This window comes from Narcine bancroftii, chromosome 3, assembly GCF_036971445.1.
Source record: "Narcine bancroftii isolate sNarBan1 chromosome 3, sNarBan1.hap1, whole genome shotgun sequence".
NCBI lineage: Eukaryota > Metazoa > Chordata > Chondrichthyes > Torpediniformes > Narcinidae > Narcine > Narcine bancroftii.
In genome coordinates, this window is record NC_091471.1 from 327,887,951 (window position 1) to 327,907,100 (window position 19,150).

Below are 19,150 nucleotides of genomic sequence, written 5' to 3' on the forward strand. Positions count from 1 at the left end.
ACACTGAGCTGAAGTCAATGAACAGCAGGCGTATGAGGCGTCATTCTCCAGGTTGGCTGGGATGGAGTGAAATGGCAAGGCTATAGCATCGTTAGTGGAACTGTTTCTTCTATAGGCAAATTGAAATGGGCCCAGTGTCTCAGATGTGTTCCATCAGCAGACGCTCAAAGCACTTCGTAATGGTGTAGGTCAGTAGTCATTAAATAAATCGCAGGGGCCCCTGAAATTAAAACGTGTGAACTGTGTGGTGGTGCAAAAAGGTGGAAACCTGGCTGGTTCCTGTGACTTGGAACGGGATGGGGGCGAATTGATCACAGCTGACAGAATGTCATTCCTGCACAGTTCCTGCAGCCCACAGGGAACAACTGGCGGTGGTTTGATGATCGATCAGGGCGCTGGTGCAGCTACAGTGCCAGCAACAACAGCACCATCGACGCGGCATGGAGGGTGGGAGAGACCAGCGTGCGGTTCACCGCCGGTCGGCGGAGGTACACTGTGCAGTTCAACACCATGGTGCAGGTAATGTACTCATCCTGTTGCTCCTAGCTACTCCAAGTGACAGAGAGATATTGGGAGATGGAGCAGAGATACAAAGAATCAGTAGGACAGGAGAGAGAGAGAAAACTGGGGGAACGAGACGGAGAGAGACAGAGAATTGAAAGGGCAGGAGAGAGAGAGAGAATTGGAGGAATGAGGTAGAGGGAGAGAGAATCTGGGAACAGGGCAGAGAGAGTGACAAAGAATCGGGGGTCAGGAGAGAGAGAGAGAGAAAATCTGGGAACAAGGCAGAGAGAGATGAAGAATTGGGGATAGGAGAGAGAATCGGGGTACGGGAGAGAGAGATGAAGAATTAGGAACGGGAGAGAGAATTGGGATGGGAGAGAGAGAAAATCTGGGAATGAGTCAGAGAGTGACAGAATCGGGGGACAGGAGAGAGAGAGAGAATCTGGGAACAGGGCAGAGAGAGAGATGAAGAATTAGGGATGGGAGAGAATGAGAATTGGGGATGGGAGAGAGAGAGAGAGAGAGAGAGAAACAGAATTGGGAAGATGGGAGGGAGAGAGAATCTGGGAACGAAGCAGAGAGACAAAATCGGTGGATGGGTCAAAGAGAGAGAGAAGGTAATCGGGAGGACAGAAGAGAGGGAGATAATTGGGAGAGAGAGAGAACTGGGGGAATGGATGGAGAGAGACAGAGAATTGGAAGGACAGAAGAGAGAGAATCGGAGGAACAAAGCAGAGGGAGAGAGAATCTGGAGGATGGGGGAGAGCAAGAGAGAACGAACACTGGGGGAACAGGACAGAGAGAGACAGAATTTGGAGGATGGGAGAGGGAAAGAATTGGAGAAATGAGGCAGAGGGAGAGAATCTGGGAACAGGGCAGAGAGAAACAAAGAATCGGGACGGGTCAGAGAGAGAAAATCTGAGGACGTGACAGAGAATCGGGGATGAGGAGAGAGAGAGAATCGGGGGTCGGGATAGAGCAAAAAAGAGACAGGGTGAGAGAGAGAGAGAGAGAATTGGGCGACGGGACAGGGAGGAGTTGGGACAGGATAGAGTGAGAGAGATCTGTGAGAAGAGGCTGAAAGAGAGAATCGGGGGATGGGATAAAGCGAGAGAGTTCCAGGGGATGAGGTGGAGAGAAAGAGAGAGGGAGAGAATCGGGGGCACAGGACAGAGAGAGATAATCGAGGGATGGGGTAGAGAGAGAGAGAGAGAGAATCGGGGGACGGGGCAGAGAGAGTCAAGGGACAGGATAGAGTGAGAGAGATCTGGGAGATGACAGAGAGAGCAAATCGGGGGATGGGGAGAGAGAATCGGGGGAGGAACAGGACAGAGAGAGAGAGAGAGAAATAGGGGATGGGGTGGAGAGAGAGAGTGAGAGAGTTGGGGGACGGGGAGAGAGTTGGGGGACGGGGAGAGAGTTGGGGAACGGGGAGAGAGTTGGGGAACGGGGAGAGAATTGGGGAACGGGGAGAGAGTTGGGGAACGGGGAGAGAGTTGGGGAACGGGGAGAGAGTTGGGGAACGGGGAGAGAGAATCTGGGAACGGGGAGAGAGAGAGAATCGGGGAACGGAGAGAGAGAGAGAAAATCAGGGAATTGGGCAGAGAGAGAGTCGGGGACAGGATGGAGAAAGATCGATCCCGGGGACGAGGCAGAGAGAGAATCGGGGGGTGGGTACACAGAGAGAGAGAGAGAGAGAGAGAGAGTCGGGGGGCAGGATGGAGAGAGAGAGATCCAGGGGACGAGGCAGAGAGAGAATCGGGGGAGGATGGGACACAAAGAGAGAGAATCAGGATAGGGCAGAGAGAGAGAAAGTCGGAGATGGGAGGGAGAGAGATCCGGGGGTGTGTGGCTGAAATAGAATTGGGAAAGGGAGAGAGAGAATCGTGAGGACAAGAGAGAGAAAATTGGGAGGATGGGAGAGAGAGAGAGAGAGAGAGAGAGAACTGGGGTGGAAGCAGACACAGTTGTTCAAGAGATAGCCATTGTGATTAAGACATTGGTGAGGCCATATTTGGAGAATTGTGTGCAGTTTTGGTCACCAAACTACAGGAAGGATATCAATAAGGCAGAAAGAGGGCAGAGAAGATTTACTAGAATGTTGCCTGGACTTCAGGAACTGAATTGCAGGGGCAGGTTAAACAGGTTCGGGCTTTATTCGCTGGAGCATAGAAGAATGAGGGGAGATTTGATTGAAGTATTTAAAATTATGAGGGGGACAGAGAGAGTAAATGTAGGTCAGCATTTTCCACTGAGGGTAGGTGAGATTGAAACCAGAGGACATGGGTTAAGGGTGAAAGGGAACCATTTTAGGGGTAACATGAGAGGGAACTTATTCACACAGAGAGCGGAGGGAGTATGGAACGAGCTGAAGTGGTGAATGCGTGCTCAATTTTAACATTTAAGACGAACTTGGGCAGGTACATGCATAGGAGAGGTATGGAGGGCTATGGGCTGGGTGCAGGTCAATGGGACTCAGTGGGGGTGGGGGGGAATGGTTTGGCACAGACTAGAAGGGCCGAAGGGGCCTGTTTCTGTGCTGTAATTGTTCTATGTTTCTACGGGTGAATGAAGAGATGGAGGGGGTGTGTTTCGTGGGCAAGCAGCCAGAGATTCAGTTTAGCCAGGTGGTAGCGTGTTCAGGCTCGGGCACAGTGGGGTGGTGCTGTGCTGTTCCAGAGCCCACCTTCTCACTTGCCTTTCCAGGTTAACGAAGAGACGGGTAACAGGCGGCCAGTGATGCTGACTCTTCAGCGGCTGCCCCGGAAGGAAGTCAATGCCAAAGCTGGCAGCTCGCAGTTTGTCCAGGACCTGGAGAAGACACTGGAGGAGGGAAAAGAACCAGAGGCCAAGCCCAGCGAAGAGAAGAGCAGTGGTGAGCAATCACATCGACTTCACTGCACCTGTAACTCCCTCTCTCCTTCCCTCTGTCCTTCTATTCTTCCCACCCTCTCTCCTTCCCTCCCTACTCTCTCCCACCCGATCTCCCACTCTCCCCCTCCCCCTTTCTCTTCCTACCTTCCTCTTCTCCCCTTCCACCCTCTACCCCCCCCGGGGTTCCTGGTCTCCTGTACGGCTGGGGTCGCAGTGGGTGAACCGGCCGGCATGTGAACTGACTGGTGTTTGTGTGTGTCCAGAGGTGGAGGCTGTTCCTGAGGAAGTGGTGGAGAAGGAGCCGCGGGAGGAGGTGAAGGCCAGCGATATCGTCATCCAGGGACTGACGGAGGAGCAGATGACGGTGCTGATCCGCGCGTGCGTCAGCATGATCAGTGTGCCGGTGGACCCCGACACCCTGCACGCCACCCTGCGCCTCTGCCTGCGGCTCACCCGCCAGCACAAGTGCGCCGTGATGTTCGCTGAGCTGGGCAGCACCCGCATGATCCTCAGCCTGACCCAGGGCTCTGGCTTCACCGGTTTCACGCCCCTCGTCACCCTCCTGTTCCGGCACGTCATCGAGGATCCCTGCACGCTCAAGCACACCATGGAGAAGGTAGGCCACTGGCTCTGTGCGAAGGGGAGGGGTGGAGTCCACCCCCACTTGAGGCCCAGCCCAAAGCATTGGCTGGCCATTTACATAGAATAGTACGGCACAGTTCAGGCCCTTCGATCCACGATGTGCTGACCAAATAAACCTACTCCACATTCTAAACCTTCCCTCCCTCACAACCATAACCTTCAGTTTTTCTTGCAGCCATGTGCCCATCTGAGTCTTTTAAATGTCCCCTATTGTACCAGTCTCTGTCACCACCCCTGGCAATGCATTCCAGACACCATCACTCCGTTCAAAAAAAAAATTACCCCACCTCCTCTCCTAAACTTTCCTCCCTTCACCTTGTGCAGATGTTCTCTAATGTTTGCTACTCGTGCTCTGGCAAAAAGTATTGATTGTCTACTTTTCAGAATCATATAGACCTCTATTAAGTCTTCTGACATCTTTGATCCAGAGAGAAAAGTCCCAGCTCTGCTAACCTTGTAATATAAGAATTATTTTCTAATCCAGGCAACTCTCCTGATCAATCTCCTGTGCCCCCTCATGTGCTTCCACATCCTCCCTATAATGAGGTGACCAGAACTGAATGTGATCTCCCCAGAGATTTGTAGAGTTGCAACATCACCTCACGACTCAAACCCCCGACTAATGAAGCCCAGCATCCCATAGGCCTTCATAACTATCCCATTAACCTACGCGGTGACCTTGAGGGTTGTATGGATTTGGACCCGAGGTCCCTCTCTTCATCCCCATTGTTAAGTAACCAACTATTAACCCTGTGCTCAGCCTTCTTTTCGTCCTTCCAAAATGCTTCATCTCACACTGCTCTGCCACTTTTCTGCCCAGCTCTGCATCCAGTCTAGATCCTCTTGTAACCTTAAACAACCTTCAGCTCCATTCACAACTCCTCCAACGTTTGTGTCATCCTCAAACTGACTGACCCATCCTCCTGCCACTTCACCCAGATCATTTATAAAAATCAGAAAGAGGAGGGGCCCCAGAAAATATCCTTGGGACACTCCACTAGTTACGGACCTGCAGGCAGAATCCTTTACTTCCACTAATCTTTCCTACTCTTGCTTCTCAGAATCTTGTCGATCTCAATCAAGTTTCCTCTCATCCTTCTATGCTCCAAAGAGGAAAGTCCCAGGTCTGCTAACCTTGCCTCATAAGACTTGTTTCCCATTCCAGGCAACATCCCGGTCAATCTCCTCTGCATCTTCTGGTTGCTCCCGGTCTGACACTGCCTCTCCCTCTCTTCCAGGTGGTGCGCTCGGCAGCCACCAGCGGCGCCGGCAGCACGACCTCCGGTGTGGTGTCCGGGAGCCTGGGCTCCAGGGAGATCAATTATATCCTGAGGGTGCTGGGACCAGCCGCCTGCAGGAACCCTGACATCTTCACTGAGGTGGCGAAGAACTGCATCAGGATCGCCCTTCCTGCACCCCGAGGCAACGGCACCGGTGAGTAACCCCCCCCCCCCAACCTTGGCTTTGTGCGTCCTTGCTCCGGAATCCACAGGTCATACCCCAGCCCTGACCTTTGCATGCAGACCAGGCAGTGCATGCGCTCCTCATCGGTCAGTTGATTGGTGCCCAGAGTTTCGGGGGAAAAACAATAGCATGGGCTGAGCAGTCAATGGACTAAAACCAGGGTGAGAGACAGGGGCCTGGTGAGTTTAAACCAGCCTTTGTTCTAAACCAGTGATTCCTGGCCTTTGCAACCCAAGGGACAGCCTCAGAATCAGAATTTATTGTCATGAACAGTTACAAAATTTGTTGTTTATGGCAGCATCACGGGTGCAAATATTGCAATAAATTTGTTTTTGTACTAAATTTTTTAGAAAAGTGAGCAAGTGGTGTCGGGTCTGGTTTACTGTCCATTCAGGAATCTGATGACAGAGGGGAAGAAGCTGTCCTTGTGTCGTTGAGTGCTCGTCTTCAGCCTCCTCTATTTTTTCCCTGATGGGAGCTGAATGAAGAGGTGGTGCCAGGGTGGTGGGGGTCTTTGAGGATAGAGGCTGTTTCCTTAAGGCTCTGCCACATGTCGACATCCTCGATAGTGTGAAGTCTGATGCCTATGATGGCGCAGGCCAAGTTAACAACCCTCTTGTTGCAGAATGCTCTCTGCGGTCCACCTGTAGACATTTGCAAAAGTCTTTGGTGACCTACTGAATCCCCTAAAACTACTATGGTGAGCCTTTTTAAAACATTTTTTTTATTTTTCACACTATGAACCATACTGACCAAAATACACACAAGCATTTCCCTCTTGAATATACACAGTGTCATTTTCTCCCCTTTTCCCCCCTCCCTTCCCTCCCTCCTTCACCCCCCCTTCCCACCCACTCAACGTTCAACATTAAACCCATTAAACAATGTCATCACACATGAAAATAAACAAAAAATTTGTGTCATCTACTTTTACATACTGGGTAAGTTCATTTCGTCGTCTTCTCCTTCTGTCATTTTAGGCGGTGGAGATCCACGGTAGGACTTCTCTGTTGTGTTCCATGTACAGTTCCCAAATTTGTTCGAATACTGTGATGTTATTTCTTAAATTATGTTATTTTTTCCAATGGAATACATTTATTCATTTCTATGTACAATTGCTGTTTTCTCAGGCTATATCTAATTTCCAGGTTGACATAATACATTTTTTAGCTACACCTAAGGCTATCATAATAAATCTTTTTTGTGCTCCATCCAAATCGAGTCCAAATTCTTTACTTCTTGTATTACTTAGAAGAAAGATCTCTGGATTTTTTGGTATGTTGTTTTTTGTGATTTTATTTAATACCTGGTTTAGATCTTCACAAAACTTTTTCACTTTCTCACATGCCCAAATTGCATGTACTGCTGTTCCCGTTTCCTTCTTACAGTGAAAACATCTGTCTGATACTGTTGGGTCATATTTATTTAACTTTTGGGGCATGGTGTATAGCCTGTGTAACCAATTATATTATATCATGCGTAACCTCGTGTTTATTATATTTCTCATAGTTCTGGAGCATAGCTTTTCCCATGTTTCATTCTTTATCTTTATGTTTAGATCTTGTTCCCATTTTTGTTTGGGTTTACAGCTTGTTTCCTCATTCTCTTTCTCTTGCAGTTTGATGTACATGTTTGTTATAAGTCTTTTAATTATCATTGTGTCTGTAATCACATATTCAAAATTGCTTCCTTCTGGTAACGTCAGCCTGCTTCCCAATTTGTCCTTCAAGTAGGTTTTCAGTTGGTGGTATGCAAACATTGTACCATGAGTTATACCATATTTGCACTTTCTTCAAAAGATAATAATTTATTTCCCGAAAAACAATTTTCTATTCTTTTGATCCCTTTTCTCTCCCATTCTCTAAAGGAAAGGTTATCTTTTGTGAAGGGGATTAGTTGATTTTGCATCAATATTAACTTTGGTAGTTGATCATTTGTTTTTTTCCTTTCTACGTGAATCTTCTTCCAAATGTTGAGCAGATGGTGCAGTACTGGTGAATTCCCATGTTGCACCAGCTTTTCATCCCTCTTATATAGAATATGTTCAGGTACCTTCTTCCCTATTTTATCTAGCTCTAATCTGGTCCAATCTGGTTTTTCCCTTATTTGATAAAAATCTGATAGGTATCTTATTTGTGCTGCTCTATAATAATTCTTAGTTTGGTAGCTGTAAGCCTCCTTGTTTGTACCATTCTGTTAATTTATCTAGTGCTATCCTCGGTTTCCCCCCTTTCCATAAGAATTTCCTTATTATTTTCTTTAGCTCCTTGAAGAATTTCTCTGTTAGGTGAATTGGTAACGATTGGAATAGGTATTGTATCCTTGGGAAGATATTCATTTTAATGCAATTTACCCTTCCTATCAGTGTTAGTGGTAAATCTTTCCAATGCTCTAAGTCATCTTGTAGTTTCTTAATTAATGGCTGATAATTTAGTTTGTATAAATGGCCTAGATCACACATGTCAAACTCAGGCCCACGAGCCAAATTTGGCCCGTGATATAATTATATTTGGCCCGCAAGATCATATCAAATATGTATTAGAGCTGGCCCGCTGGCGGCCGCGCCAGTATAGCACAAGCACAGCTAATGCTACAAATCCCAGAATGCTTTGCAAATGCGTTGGCGTCAGCCCGCTAATTGCCCCCACCTCCTCTCTTTACTTTCATTAGCATCTGCGACCTGTCGCCCAACTCACGTGTAATAAACCCCTTACGAAAAATGGCCAAACGAAAGACAGAAAACAGGACCTTTCAAGACAGGTGGGAGGGAGACTATATGTTCATCATTTTAAAAGACAAACCTGTTTGTCATTGAAGCAAGTTATTTTTTTGACTTTTTGGCTTGTGAAAAAAAATACATTTAAAAGGAGCTTAAAGGCTATGGAGAAATATTATTTATTGAATATTTTATTTCTCATTTGTTAATGCTTCTTCTGGAAAGAGTTTAACCAAAACTATTATTAAACATTTATTTTAATAAGAAAAAGTTTAACATTACATATGTTGAAAGAAAAGAAAACATGCAGATGTTGTTGAAAATTTTCAATAAATATTTAGTTTGGCCCATGACTTAGTTCAAGTTTTTAATTTTGGCCTTCTGTGAATTTGAGTTTGACACCCCTGGCCTAGATTATTATCTAGTTTTATACCTAGGTATCGGATTGCTTGTGTTTGCCATCTAAATGGTGATTGGCGAGCCTTCTTTACGATGGCATCAATACGAATGCTCCAGGACATATCCTCTCCACTGCTGACCCCTCGATGAGAACCGGCTTAAGGTTCCCTGACTTCCTCCTGATCTCCTTGGTTTTGCTGACGTTGAGCGCAGGTCTTTGGTGTGGCACCACTCAGCGAGCCGATCGATCTCCCTCCTGTATGCCTCCTCATTGCCGTCTGTGATTTTTGCTGACGACTATGGTGTCGTCGTCAAATTTGTAGATGACATTGGAATTGTATCTGACCACAGAGTCACGAGTGTGGACTGGGGTAGAGCCTCGGGTAAAGCATGCATCGTTGATTGTCAGTGAGGAGGTGCCTCATGCATTCCTTTACTTATCGCTGACCACCTGTAGCAACTACGTGGACCACCATCGAAGTGGGGGGTTGGGGAGCTGACTTAATCCCCCTCCCCCCCCCACCGGGATATTTTCTTTAAGCTATCTCATAACCTATTTTACATTTTCCTCGTGTCTGGACTTTTTTTGGTTGGGGGATACTGATTTAAATGGTCAACTAATAAAAGTTCTTCAAAGCCAGAGAACCATCGAGTGCTGCAACACTGAAACAGGCCCTTTAGCCCATCTAGTCTGTGCCATATGATTATTCTACCTCATCTCACTGACCTGCCCCCAGACCTTATACCTCCTATCCAAGTACCTGTCCAAATTTTTAATTAAACATCAAAATTAAGTCCACATTCACCACTTCATCTGACAGCTTCAAGGTTGTCTTATTGAGAGGAGTCACGTGATGGAGTGGTGGCCGGTAGGGGAACTCCAGCCCTCTCCAGAAAAGTGAAAAAAAGGTAGAGAAAAAACAAAGGCACAAACACAGAAACCATAACAAATTGAAAGTGAAAGTGTGGAGAAAATGGCAGCAAAGAAATATAAGTTTTGAACTCCTGAAGAAGAGGAAGGAGTTTAATGCAGCAAAAACGACCCTATGGAAAAAAGGTTATAAATTTATATTAAAATACCCAGCGGTACTTAAAATAGTTATCCCGGGGCAGCAAAGCAAACTATTCTCAGAACTGGAAGAAGCACGAAAATTTGCAGAACAACTACAAAACAGACAGAGAGATGAAGAGATGTAACAAGAACAAAAATGACTGAAAAGGCAGGATTTTAGAGAATTCATTGATCGACAAATTAAAATGTACTTTGAAATAAATACGGAATCAGTGAAAGATAAGTTTATACTATGGGACGCAATGAAAGCGTTCATCAGAGGGCAAATAATAAGTTATGTAACCAAGATGAAGAAGGACTACAATCAGGAAACAGAGTAGTTGGAAAGGGAAATAGCAAATATAGAAAAAGAATTAGCAATGAAGGAAGACACAACTAAAAGAAGAGAATTGGCAGATAAAAAAATAAAATATGAAACACTACAAACATATAAGGTGGAGAAGAACATAATGAAGACAAAACAGAAATATTATGAACTAGGAGAGAAAACGCACAAAATTCTAGCGTGGCAGCTTAAGACAGAACAACCTAAGAGAATGGTATTGGCAACAAGGAAAAAAGACAAACAAATCACATATAATCCAACGGAGATTAATGAAAACTTCAGAGAATTCTACGAACAATTATACCAAACTGAAAACGAGGGGAAAGAAGACAAAATAGATGAATTTTTAACTAAAATTGAACTATCGAAATTACAGAGGAACAAAATAAATTAACAGAACCATTTGAAATAGTAGAAATACAAGAGATAATTAAAAAGCTACCGAATAATAAAACACCAGGAGAGGATGGATTCCCAAAAGAATTTAAAGATTTATTAATTCCTGCCCTCCTGGAAGTAATCAACCAGATTGATAAAACACAAAGCTTACCAGATTCATGCAAAACAGCAATAATTACAGTAATACCAAAGACAGGGAAAGATCCACTCGCACCAGCGTCATATAGACCAATATCTTTGCTTAACACAGATTATAAGTTAATAGCTAAACTATTAGCAAACAGTTTAGCCGACTATGTACCAAAAATAGTAAATCTAGACCAAACTGGATTTATTAAAAAAAGACGAACAACAGACAATATTTGTAAATTTATTAACTTAATTCATGCAGTAGAAGGAAATAAAACTCCAACAGTAGCGGTTGCTTTAGATGCAGAGAAGGCCTTTGACAGAGTAGAATGGAATTATTTATTGAAAGTACTACAAAAATTCAGCTTACCAGAGAAATATATTAATTAGATTAAAGCATTATATAAGGGGCCATTGGTGAAAGTGACAGTAAATGGATATATATCAAAACAATTTAACTTAAGCAGATCAACAAGGCAGGGATGGCCACTATCGCCCTTATTGTTCGCGTTAGCCATAGAACCACTAGCAGAACTGATAAGAACAGAAAATAAAATAAAAGGGATAAAAATAAAAGACAAGGAATATAAAATCAGTTTATTTGCAGATGACGTTATAGTATACTTAACAGAAGCAGAAATATCAATAAAAGAATTACATAAGAAATTGAAGGAATATGGAGAAGTGTCGGGATACAAGATTAACGCAAATAAAAGTGAAGCAATGCCAATGAATAATGCGGATTTCTCAAAATTTAAGGAAGAATCACCATTCAGATGGCAAATGCAAGCAATGCGATACCTAGGTATACAAATAAATAAAAACCTCGGCCATCTATATAAGCTCAATTATTATCCACTAATGAAAAAATTACAAGACGACTTAGAGCATTGGAAAGATTTACCACAAACACTAATAGGAAGGATAAACTGTATTAAAATGAACATTTTCCCAAGGATACAATACCTATTTCAGGCATTGCCAATACACTTGACAGAGAAATTCTTCAAGGTGTTAAAGAAAATAATAAGGAAATTTTTATGGAAAGGGGGGAAACCGAGGATAGCACTAGATAAATTAACAGAATGGTATAAACAAGGAGGCTTACAACTGCCAAACTTCAAAAATTATTATAGAGCCGCACAATTAAGATACCTATCAGATTTTTATCAAACAAGGGAAAAGCCAGATTGGACTAGATTAGAACTAGATAAAATAGGGGAGAAGATACCCGAACATATATTATATAAATGGGATGAAAAATTGGTACAACGCAGAAATTCTCCAGTATTACATCATCTGCTCAATATGTGGAAGAAGATTCATGTAGAAAGGAATAAAACAAATTATCAATTACCAAAACTAATACTGACGCAAAATCAGCTAATCCCTTTTACAATAGATAACCTTTCCTTTAGAGAATGGGAGAAAAAGGGATCAAAAGAATAGAAAATTGCTTTTCGGGAAATAAATTATTATCCTTTGAACAAATGAAGCATAAATATAACTCACGATACAGTGTTGGCATACTACCAACTGAAATCCTACTTGAAGGACAAATTGGGAAGCAGTCTGAGGTTACCAGAGGGAAGTAAGTTTGAATATGTGATTACAGACACGATGATAATCAAAAGATTTGTAACAAACATGTATATTAAACTACAAGAAAAGGAGAATGAGGAAACAAATGGTAAAACTAAACAAAAATGGGAACAAGATCTAAACAAAGATAAAGAAGGAAACATGGGAGAAGTTATGCTCAGGAGCTATGAGAAATACAATAAATATGAGGTTACGTATGATACAATATAACTGGATACACAGGCTATATATTACACCTCAAAAGTTAAATAAATGGGACTCAACAGTATCTGACAGATGTTTTCGCTGTAAAAAGGAAATGGGAACAACAATTCATGCAATCTGGACATGTGAGAAAGTGAAAAAATTTTGGGAAGATCTAAACCAGATATTAAATAAAATCACAAAATGCAATATACCAAAAAACCCAGAGATCTTCCTCCTAAGTAACATAAAAAACAAAGAATTTGGACTTGATTTAGATGGTGCACAAAAAAGATTTGTTATGATAGCCCTAGCTGTAGCAAAAAAAATGTATTATGTCAGCCTGGAAATTAGAAGATAACTTGAGAATACAATGGTATATAGAAATGAATAAATGTATTCCATTAGAAAAAATAACCTATAATTTAAGAAATAACATTACAATATTTGAACAAATATGGGAGCCATACATGAAACATAATAGAGAAAACCTACCGGGGACATCTACCACCTAAAATGACAGAAGGAGAAGAGAATGAAAAGAACTGACTCAGTGGAATTTCTTGTTTATTTTTATTGCGTGACAACATTGTTTGACGGGTTTAATGTATCTTAGATTCTGAACTTTAAATGAATGGGAGGGGAGGTAGGGAGGGTGGGAGGGCAAGAGGGAGTGGGGGGCAGAAAAAGACACTATATATTTGAAAAGGAAAATATATGTATCTTGATGAATGTGGTTTATAGTGTGAAAAATAAAATTTTTTTAAAAAAGTACAAAAATGACAACAAACTATATATATATATATGTGTGTGTGTCTATATAAAACAGAGTATAAGTAGGAACTAAGAAGGGAAAGAAAGGGAAGAAAGGAAGTAAGGAGGGAATTAAGAGAGTGACCTTTGTTATATAGGAAGATTAAAATCTTTTCTGGGGGGGTTGGGTGGGGAAGAATAACAGTCACTGCGAAATCAGTTGACGCTTGCGAGCGGATTCGCAAATCCAAATGGAGAGGGGAGATGTGGTTGCCCGACAAGGGACAAAGGGCAACTGAGAAAGGGGAGGGACTATTGGGGTTAAAGGAATTTTAGAAATGAGAATAGTGGAAATATTTTATGTTTTAGAAATGTTGTCTTTTCATGTTTTCAAAAAAAAAAAGCAGAAATGGACAAGATGGGAAGGTGGTGATGAGGAAACGGAAAGGAAAGATAAACAAAGTATTAAATGTCTATGTTGAACTATATGACTTTAAATATTAATGGAATACATAACCAAATCAAAAGGAAGAAACTTAAATTTACTGAAAAAAGAAAAAATTGATATAGCATTCATACAAGAAACACATCTAATTGAAGTGGAACACAAGAAATTAAAAAGAGATTGGATAGGACATGTAACAGCAGCATCATATAATTCAAAAGCCAGAGGAGTAGCTATATTAATCAGTAAAAATGTACCAATTAAAATAGAAGAGGAAATAATAGATCCAGCAGGGAGATATGTAATGATAAAATGTCAGATATATTCAGAATTTTGGAATTTACTCAATGTATACTCACCTAATGAAGAAGATCAAAAATTTATGCAAGATATCTTTTTGAAGATAGCAGATACGCAAGGGAACATACTAATAGGAGGGGATTTTAACCTTAATTTGGACTCAAACATGGATAAAACTGGAAAAAAAATTAACAGAAAGAACAAAGTAACCAAATTTATAATTAAATCGATGCAAGAAATGCAACTTTTGGATATATGGAGGAAACAACACCCAAAGGAAAAAGAATATTCATATTATTAGGGTAGACACAAAACATACTCAAGGGTAGACCAATTCCTGTTATCAGCCCACATTCAAGGGAGAGTTAGGAAAACGGAATATAAAGCTAGACTATTATCGGATCACTCACCCCTGTTATTGGTAATAGAGCTAGAGGACATCCCACCAAGAATGTATCTTCTTCTTTGGCTTGGCTTCGCGGATGAATATTTATGGAGGGGGTAAAAGTCCACGTCAGCTGCAGGCTCGTTTGTGGCTGACAAGTCCGATGAGGGACAGGCAGACACGGTTGCAGCGGCTGCAGGGGAAAATTGGTTGGTTGGGGTTGGGTGTTGGGTTTTTCCTCCTTTGCCTTTTGTCAGTGAGGTGGGCTCTGCGGTCTTCTTCAAAGGAGGTTGCTGCCCGCCAAACTGTAAGGCGCCAAGATGCACGGTTTGAGGCGATATCAGCCCACTGGCGGTGGTCAATGTGGCAGGCACCAAGAGATTTCTTTAGGCAGTCCTTGTACCTTTTCTTTGGTGCACCTCTGTCACGGTGGCCATTGGAGAGCTCGCCATATAACACGATCTTGGGAAGGCGATGGTCCTCCATTCTGGAGACGTGACCCATCCAGCGCAGCTGGATCTTGAGCAGCGTGGACTCGATGCTGTCGACCTCTGCCATCTCGAGTACTTCGACGTTAGGGATGAAAGCGCTCCAATGGATGTTGAGGATGGAGTGGAGACAACGCTGGTGGAAGCGTTCTAGGAGCCGTAGGTGATGCCGGTAGAGGACCCATGATTCGGAGCCGAACAGGAGTGTGGGTATGACAACGGCTCTGTATACGCTTATCTTTGTGAGGTTTTTCAGTTGGTTGTTTTTCCAGACTCTTTTGTGTAGTCTTCCAAAGGCGCTATTTGCCTTGGCGAGTCTGTTGTCTATCTCATTGTCGATCCTTGCATCTGATGAAATGGTGCAGCCGAGATAGGTAAACTGGTTGACCGTTTTGAGTTTTGTGTGCCCGATGGAGATGTGGGGTGGCTGGTAGTCATGGTGGGGAGCTGGCTGATGGAGGACCTCAGTTTTCTTCAGGCTGACTTCCAGGCCAAACATTTTGGCAGTTTCCGCAAAGCAGGACGTCAAGTGCTGAAGAGCTGGCTCTGAATGGGCAACTAAAGTGGCATCGTCTGCAAAGAGTAGTTCACGGACAAGTTTCTCTTGTGTCTTGGTGTGAGCTTGCAGGACCTCAGATTGAAGAGACTGTCATCCGTGCGGTACCGGATGTAAACAGCGTCTTCATTGTTGGGGTCTTTCATGGCTTGGTTCAGCATCATGCTGAAGAAGATTGAAAAGAGGGTTGGTGCGAGAACACAGCCTTGCTTCACGCCATTGTTAATGGAGAAGGGTTCAGAGAGCTCATTGCTGTATCTGACCCGACCTTGTTGGTTTTCGTGCAGTTGGATAATCATGTTGAGGAACTTTGGGGGACATCCGGTGCGCTCTAGTATTTGCCAAAGCCCTTTCCTGCTCACGGTGTCGAAGGCTTTGCTGAGGTCAACAAAGGTGATGTAGAGTCCTTTGTTTTGTTCTCTGCACTTTTCTTGGAGCTGTCTGAGGGCAAAGACCATGTCAGTAGTTCCTCTGTTTGCGCGAAAGCCGCACTGTGATTCTGGGAGAATATTCTCGGCGACACTAGGTATTATTCTATTTAGTAGAATCCTAGTGAAGATTTTGCCTGCAATGGAGAGCAGCGTGATTCCCCTGTAGTTTGAGCAGTCTGATTACTCGCCTTTGTTTTTGTACAGGGTGATGATGGTGGCATCACCTTACAAGGCTCACCTTACAAAACCGTCCTGTCCAGAGAAGAAACCAAGAATGTATAGATGGAGATTAAACTCCATGCTACTTAAAAGACAGCATTTTAGAGAATTCATTGAACGACCAATTAAAATGTACTTTGAAATGAATACGGAATCAGTGAAAGATAAGTTTATATTATGGGACGCAATGAAAGCGTTCATCAGAGGGCAAATAATAAGTTATGTAACTAAGATAAAGAAGGACTACAATCGGGAAACAGAACAGTTGGAAAGGGAAATAAATACAGAAAAAGAATTAGCAATAAAGGAAGATACAACAAAAAGAAGAGAATTGGCAGACAAAAATATAAAATATGAAACACTACAAACATATAAGGTGGACAAGAACATAATGAAGACAAAACAGAAATATTATGCGCTAGTTGAAAAAAACGCACAAAATTCTAGTGTGGCAGCTTAAGACAGAACAAACTAAAAGAATGGTATTGGCATCAAGGAAAAAGGACAAACAAATTACATATAATCCAACGGAGATCAATGAAAACTTCAGGGAATTCTACGAGCAACTATATCAAACTGAAAACGAAGGGAAAGAAGACAAAATAGATGAATTTCTAACTAAAATTGAACTACCGAAATTACAAACAGAGGAGCAAAATAAATTAATAAAACCATTTGAAATAGAAGAATTACAGGAGATATTAAAAAAACTACCGAACAATAAAACACCAGGAGAGGATGGATTCCCAATAGAAATCTATAAAATATTTAAAGACTTGTTAATTCCTCCCCTCCTGGAAATAATCAACCAGACTGATAAAACACAAAGCTTACCAGATTCATGCAAAACAGCAATAATTACAGTAATACCAAAGACAGGGAAAGATCCACTAGCACCAGCGTCATATAGACCAATATCTCTACTTAACACAGATTATAAGATAATAGCTAAACTATTAGCAAACAGATTGGCTGACTATGTACCAAAAATATTAAATCTAGACCAAACTGGATTTATTAAAAAAAGACGAACAACGGACAATATCTGTAAATTAATTAACTTAATTCATGCAGTAGAAGGAAATAAAACTCCAACAGTAGCGGTTGCTTTAGATGCAGAGAAGGCCTTTGACAGAGTAGAATGGAATTATTTATTCAAAGTACTACAAAAATTCAGCCTACCAGAGAAATATATTAATTGGATTAAAGCATTATATAAGGGGCCATTGGCGAAAGTGACAGTAAATGGATATATATCAAAACAATTTAACTTAAACAGATCAACAAGGCAGGGATGTCCACTATCTCCCTCACTGTTCACATTAGCTATAGAACCACTAGCAGAACTGATAAGAACAGAAAATAAAATAAGAGGGATAAAAATAAAAGAGAAGGAATATAAAATCAGTCTATTTGCAGATGACGTTATAATATACTTAACAGAAGCAGAAATATCAATAAAAGAATTACATAGGAAATTGAAGGAATATGGAGAAGTATTGGGGTACAAGATCAACACAAATAAAAGTAAAGCAATGCCAATGAATAATGCGGATTTCACAAAGTTCAAGAAAGAATCACCATTTAGATGGCAAACACAAGCAATGCGATACCTAGGTATACAACTAAATAAAAATCTTGGCCATCTATATAAACTAAATTATCATCCATTAATGAAAAAATTACAAGACGACTTAGAGCATTGGAAAGCCTTACCACTAACACTGATAGGAAGGATAAACTGTATTAAGATGAACATTTTCCCAAGGATACAATACCTATTTCAGTCATTACCAATACACCTAACAGAGAAATTCTTCAAGGAGTTAAAGATCATAATAAGGAAATTCTTATGGAAAGGGGAGAAACAGAGGATAGCACTAAATAAATTAACAGAATGGTACAAACAAGGAGGCTTACAACTACCAAACTTTAAGAATTATTATAGAGCCGCACAATTAAGATACCTATCAGATTTTTATCAAACAAGGGGAAAACCAGATTGGACCAGATTAGAACTAGATAAAATAGGGGAGAAGATACCTGAACCTATACTATATAAATGGGATGAAAAATTGGTGCAACGTAGGAATTCACCGGTATTGCATCATCTGCTCAACATTTGGAAGAAGATTCACATAGAAAGGAATAAGACAAATTACCAACTACCAAAACTAATATTGATGCAAAATCAACTAATCCCTTTCACAATAGATAATCTTTCCTTTAGAGAATGGGAGAGAAAAGGAATCAAAAGAATAGAAAATTGTTTTTCGGGAAATAAATTATTATCCTTTGAACAAATGAAGGATAAATATAATATAACTCACGATACAATCTTTGCATACCACCAACTGAAAACCTACTTGAAGGACAAATTGGGAAACAGTCTGAGGTTACCAGAAGGAAGCAATTTTGAATATGTGATTACAGACACAATGATAATTAAAAAATTTGTAACAAACATGTACATCAAACTGCAAGAAAAGGAGAACAAGGAAACAAACGGTAAACCTAAACAAAAATGGGAACAAGATCTAAAGATAAAGAATGAAACATGGGAAAAGCTATGCTCCATAACTATGAGAAATACAATAAACACGAGGTTACGCATGATACAATATAACTGGATACACAGGCTATACATCACACCTCAAAAGTTAAATAAATGGGACCCAACGGTATCAGACAGATGTTTTCACTGTAAAAAGGAAATGGGAACAACAATTCATGCAATTTGGACATGTGAGAAAGTGAAAAAATTTGGGAAGATCCAAACCAGATATTAAATAAAATCACAAAAAGCAATATACCAAAAAACCCAGAGATCTTCCTCCTAAGTAATATAAGAAATAAAGAATTTGGACTCGATTTGGATGGAGCACAAAAAAGATTTTTTATTATAGCCCGAGCTGTAGCAAAAAAATGTATTATGTCAATCTGGAAATTGGAAGACAACTTGAGAATACAACAATGGTATATAGAAATGAATAAATGTATTCCATTAGAAATAATAACATATAATTTAAGAAATAACATTGCAATATTCAAACAAATATGGGAGCCATACATATAGATATAGATTAATCATACCATGGATTTCCACCACCTAAAATGACAGAAGGAGAAGACAACAAAACGAACTGACTCAGTAAAATTTCTTGTTTATTTTTATTAAGTGACAACATTGTTTAATGGGTTTAATGTATCTTATAGATACATTATAAATGGGAAAGGGGGTGAGGGAGGGAGGGGGGAAAAAGG

At 41.5% G+C, this 19,150-nt stretch overlaps 1 protein-coding gene across 10 annotated transcripts in view; it reads left to right on the plus strand.

Moving 5' to 3' along the window:
• The window catches only part of huwe1 (HECT, UBA and WWE domain containing E3 ubiquitin protein ligase 1), a 283,531-nt gene that overhangs the window by 164,323 nt on the left and 100,058 nt on the right, over positions 1–19,150 (plus strand). For all 10 annotated transcript variants that reach the window (XM_069929120.1, XM_069929126.1, XM_069929127.1 and 7 more), the window contains 4 exons: positions 343–519; positions 3,211–3,379; positions 3,642–3,994; positions 5,259–5,454. In XM_069929120.1, the coding sequence (XP_069785221.1) occupies positions 343–519; positions 3,211–3,379; positions 3,642–3,994; positions 5,259–5,454 (895 nt within the window). The remainder of the gene's footprint in view (positions 1–342; positions 520–3,210; positions 3,380–3,641; positions 3,995–5,258; positions 5,455–19,150) is intronic.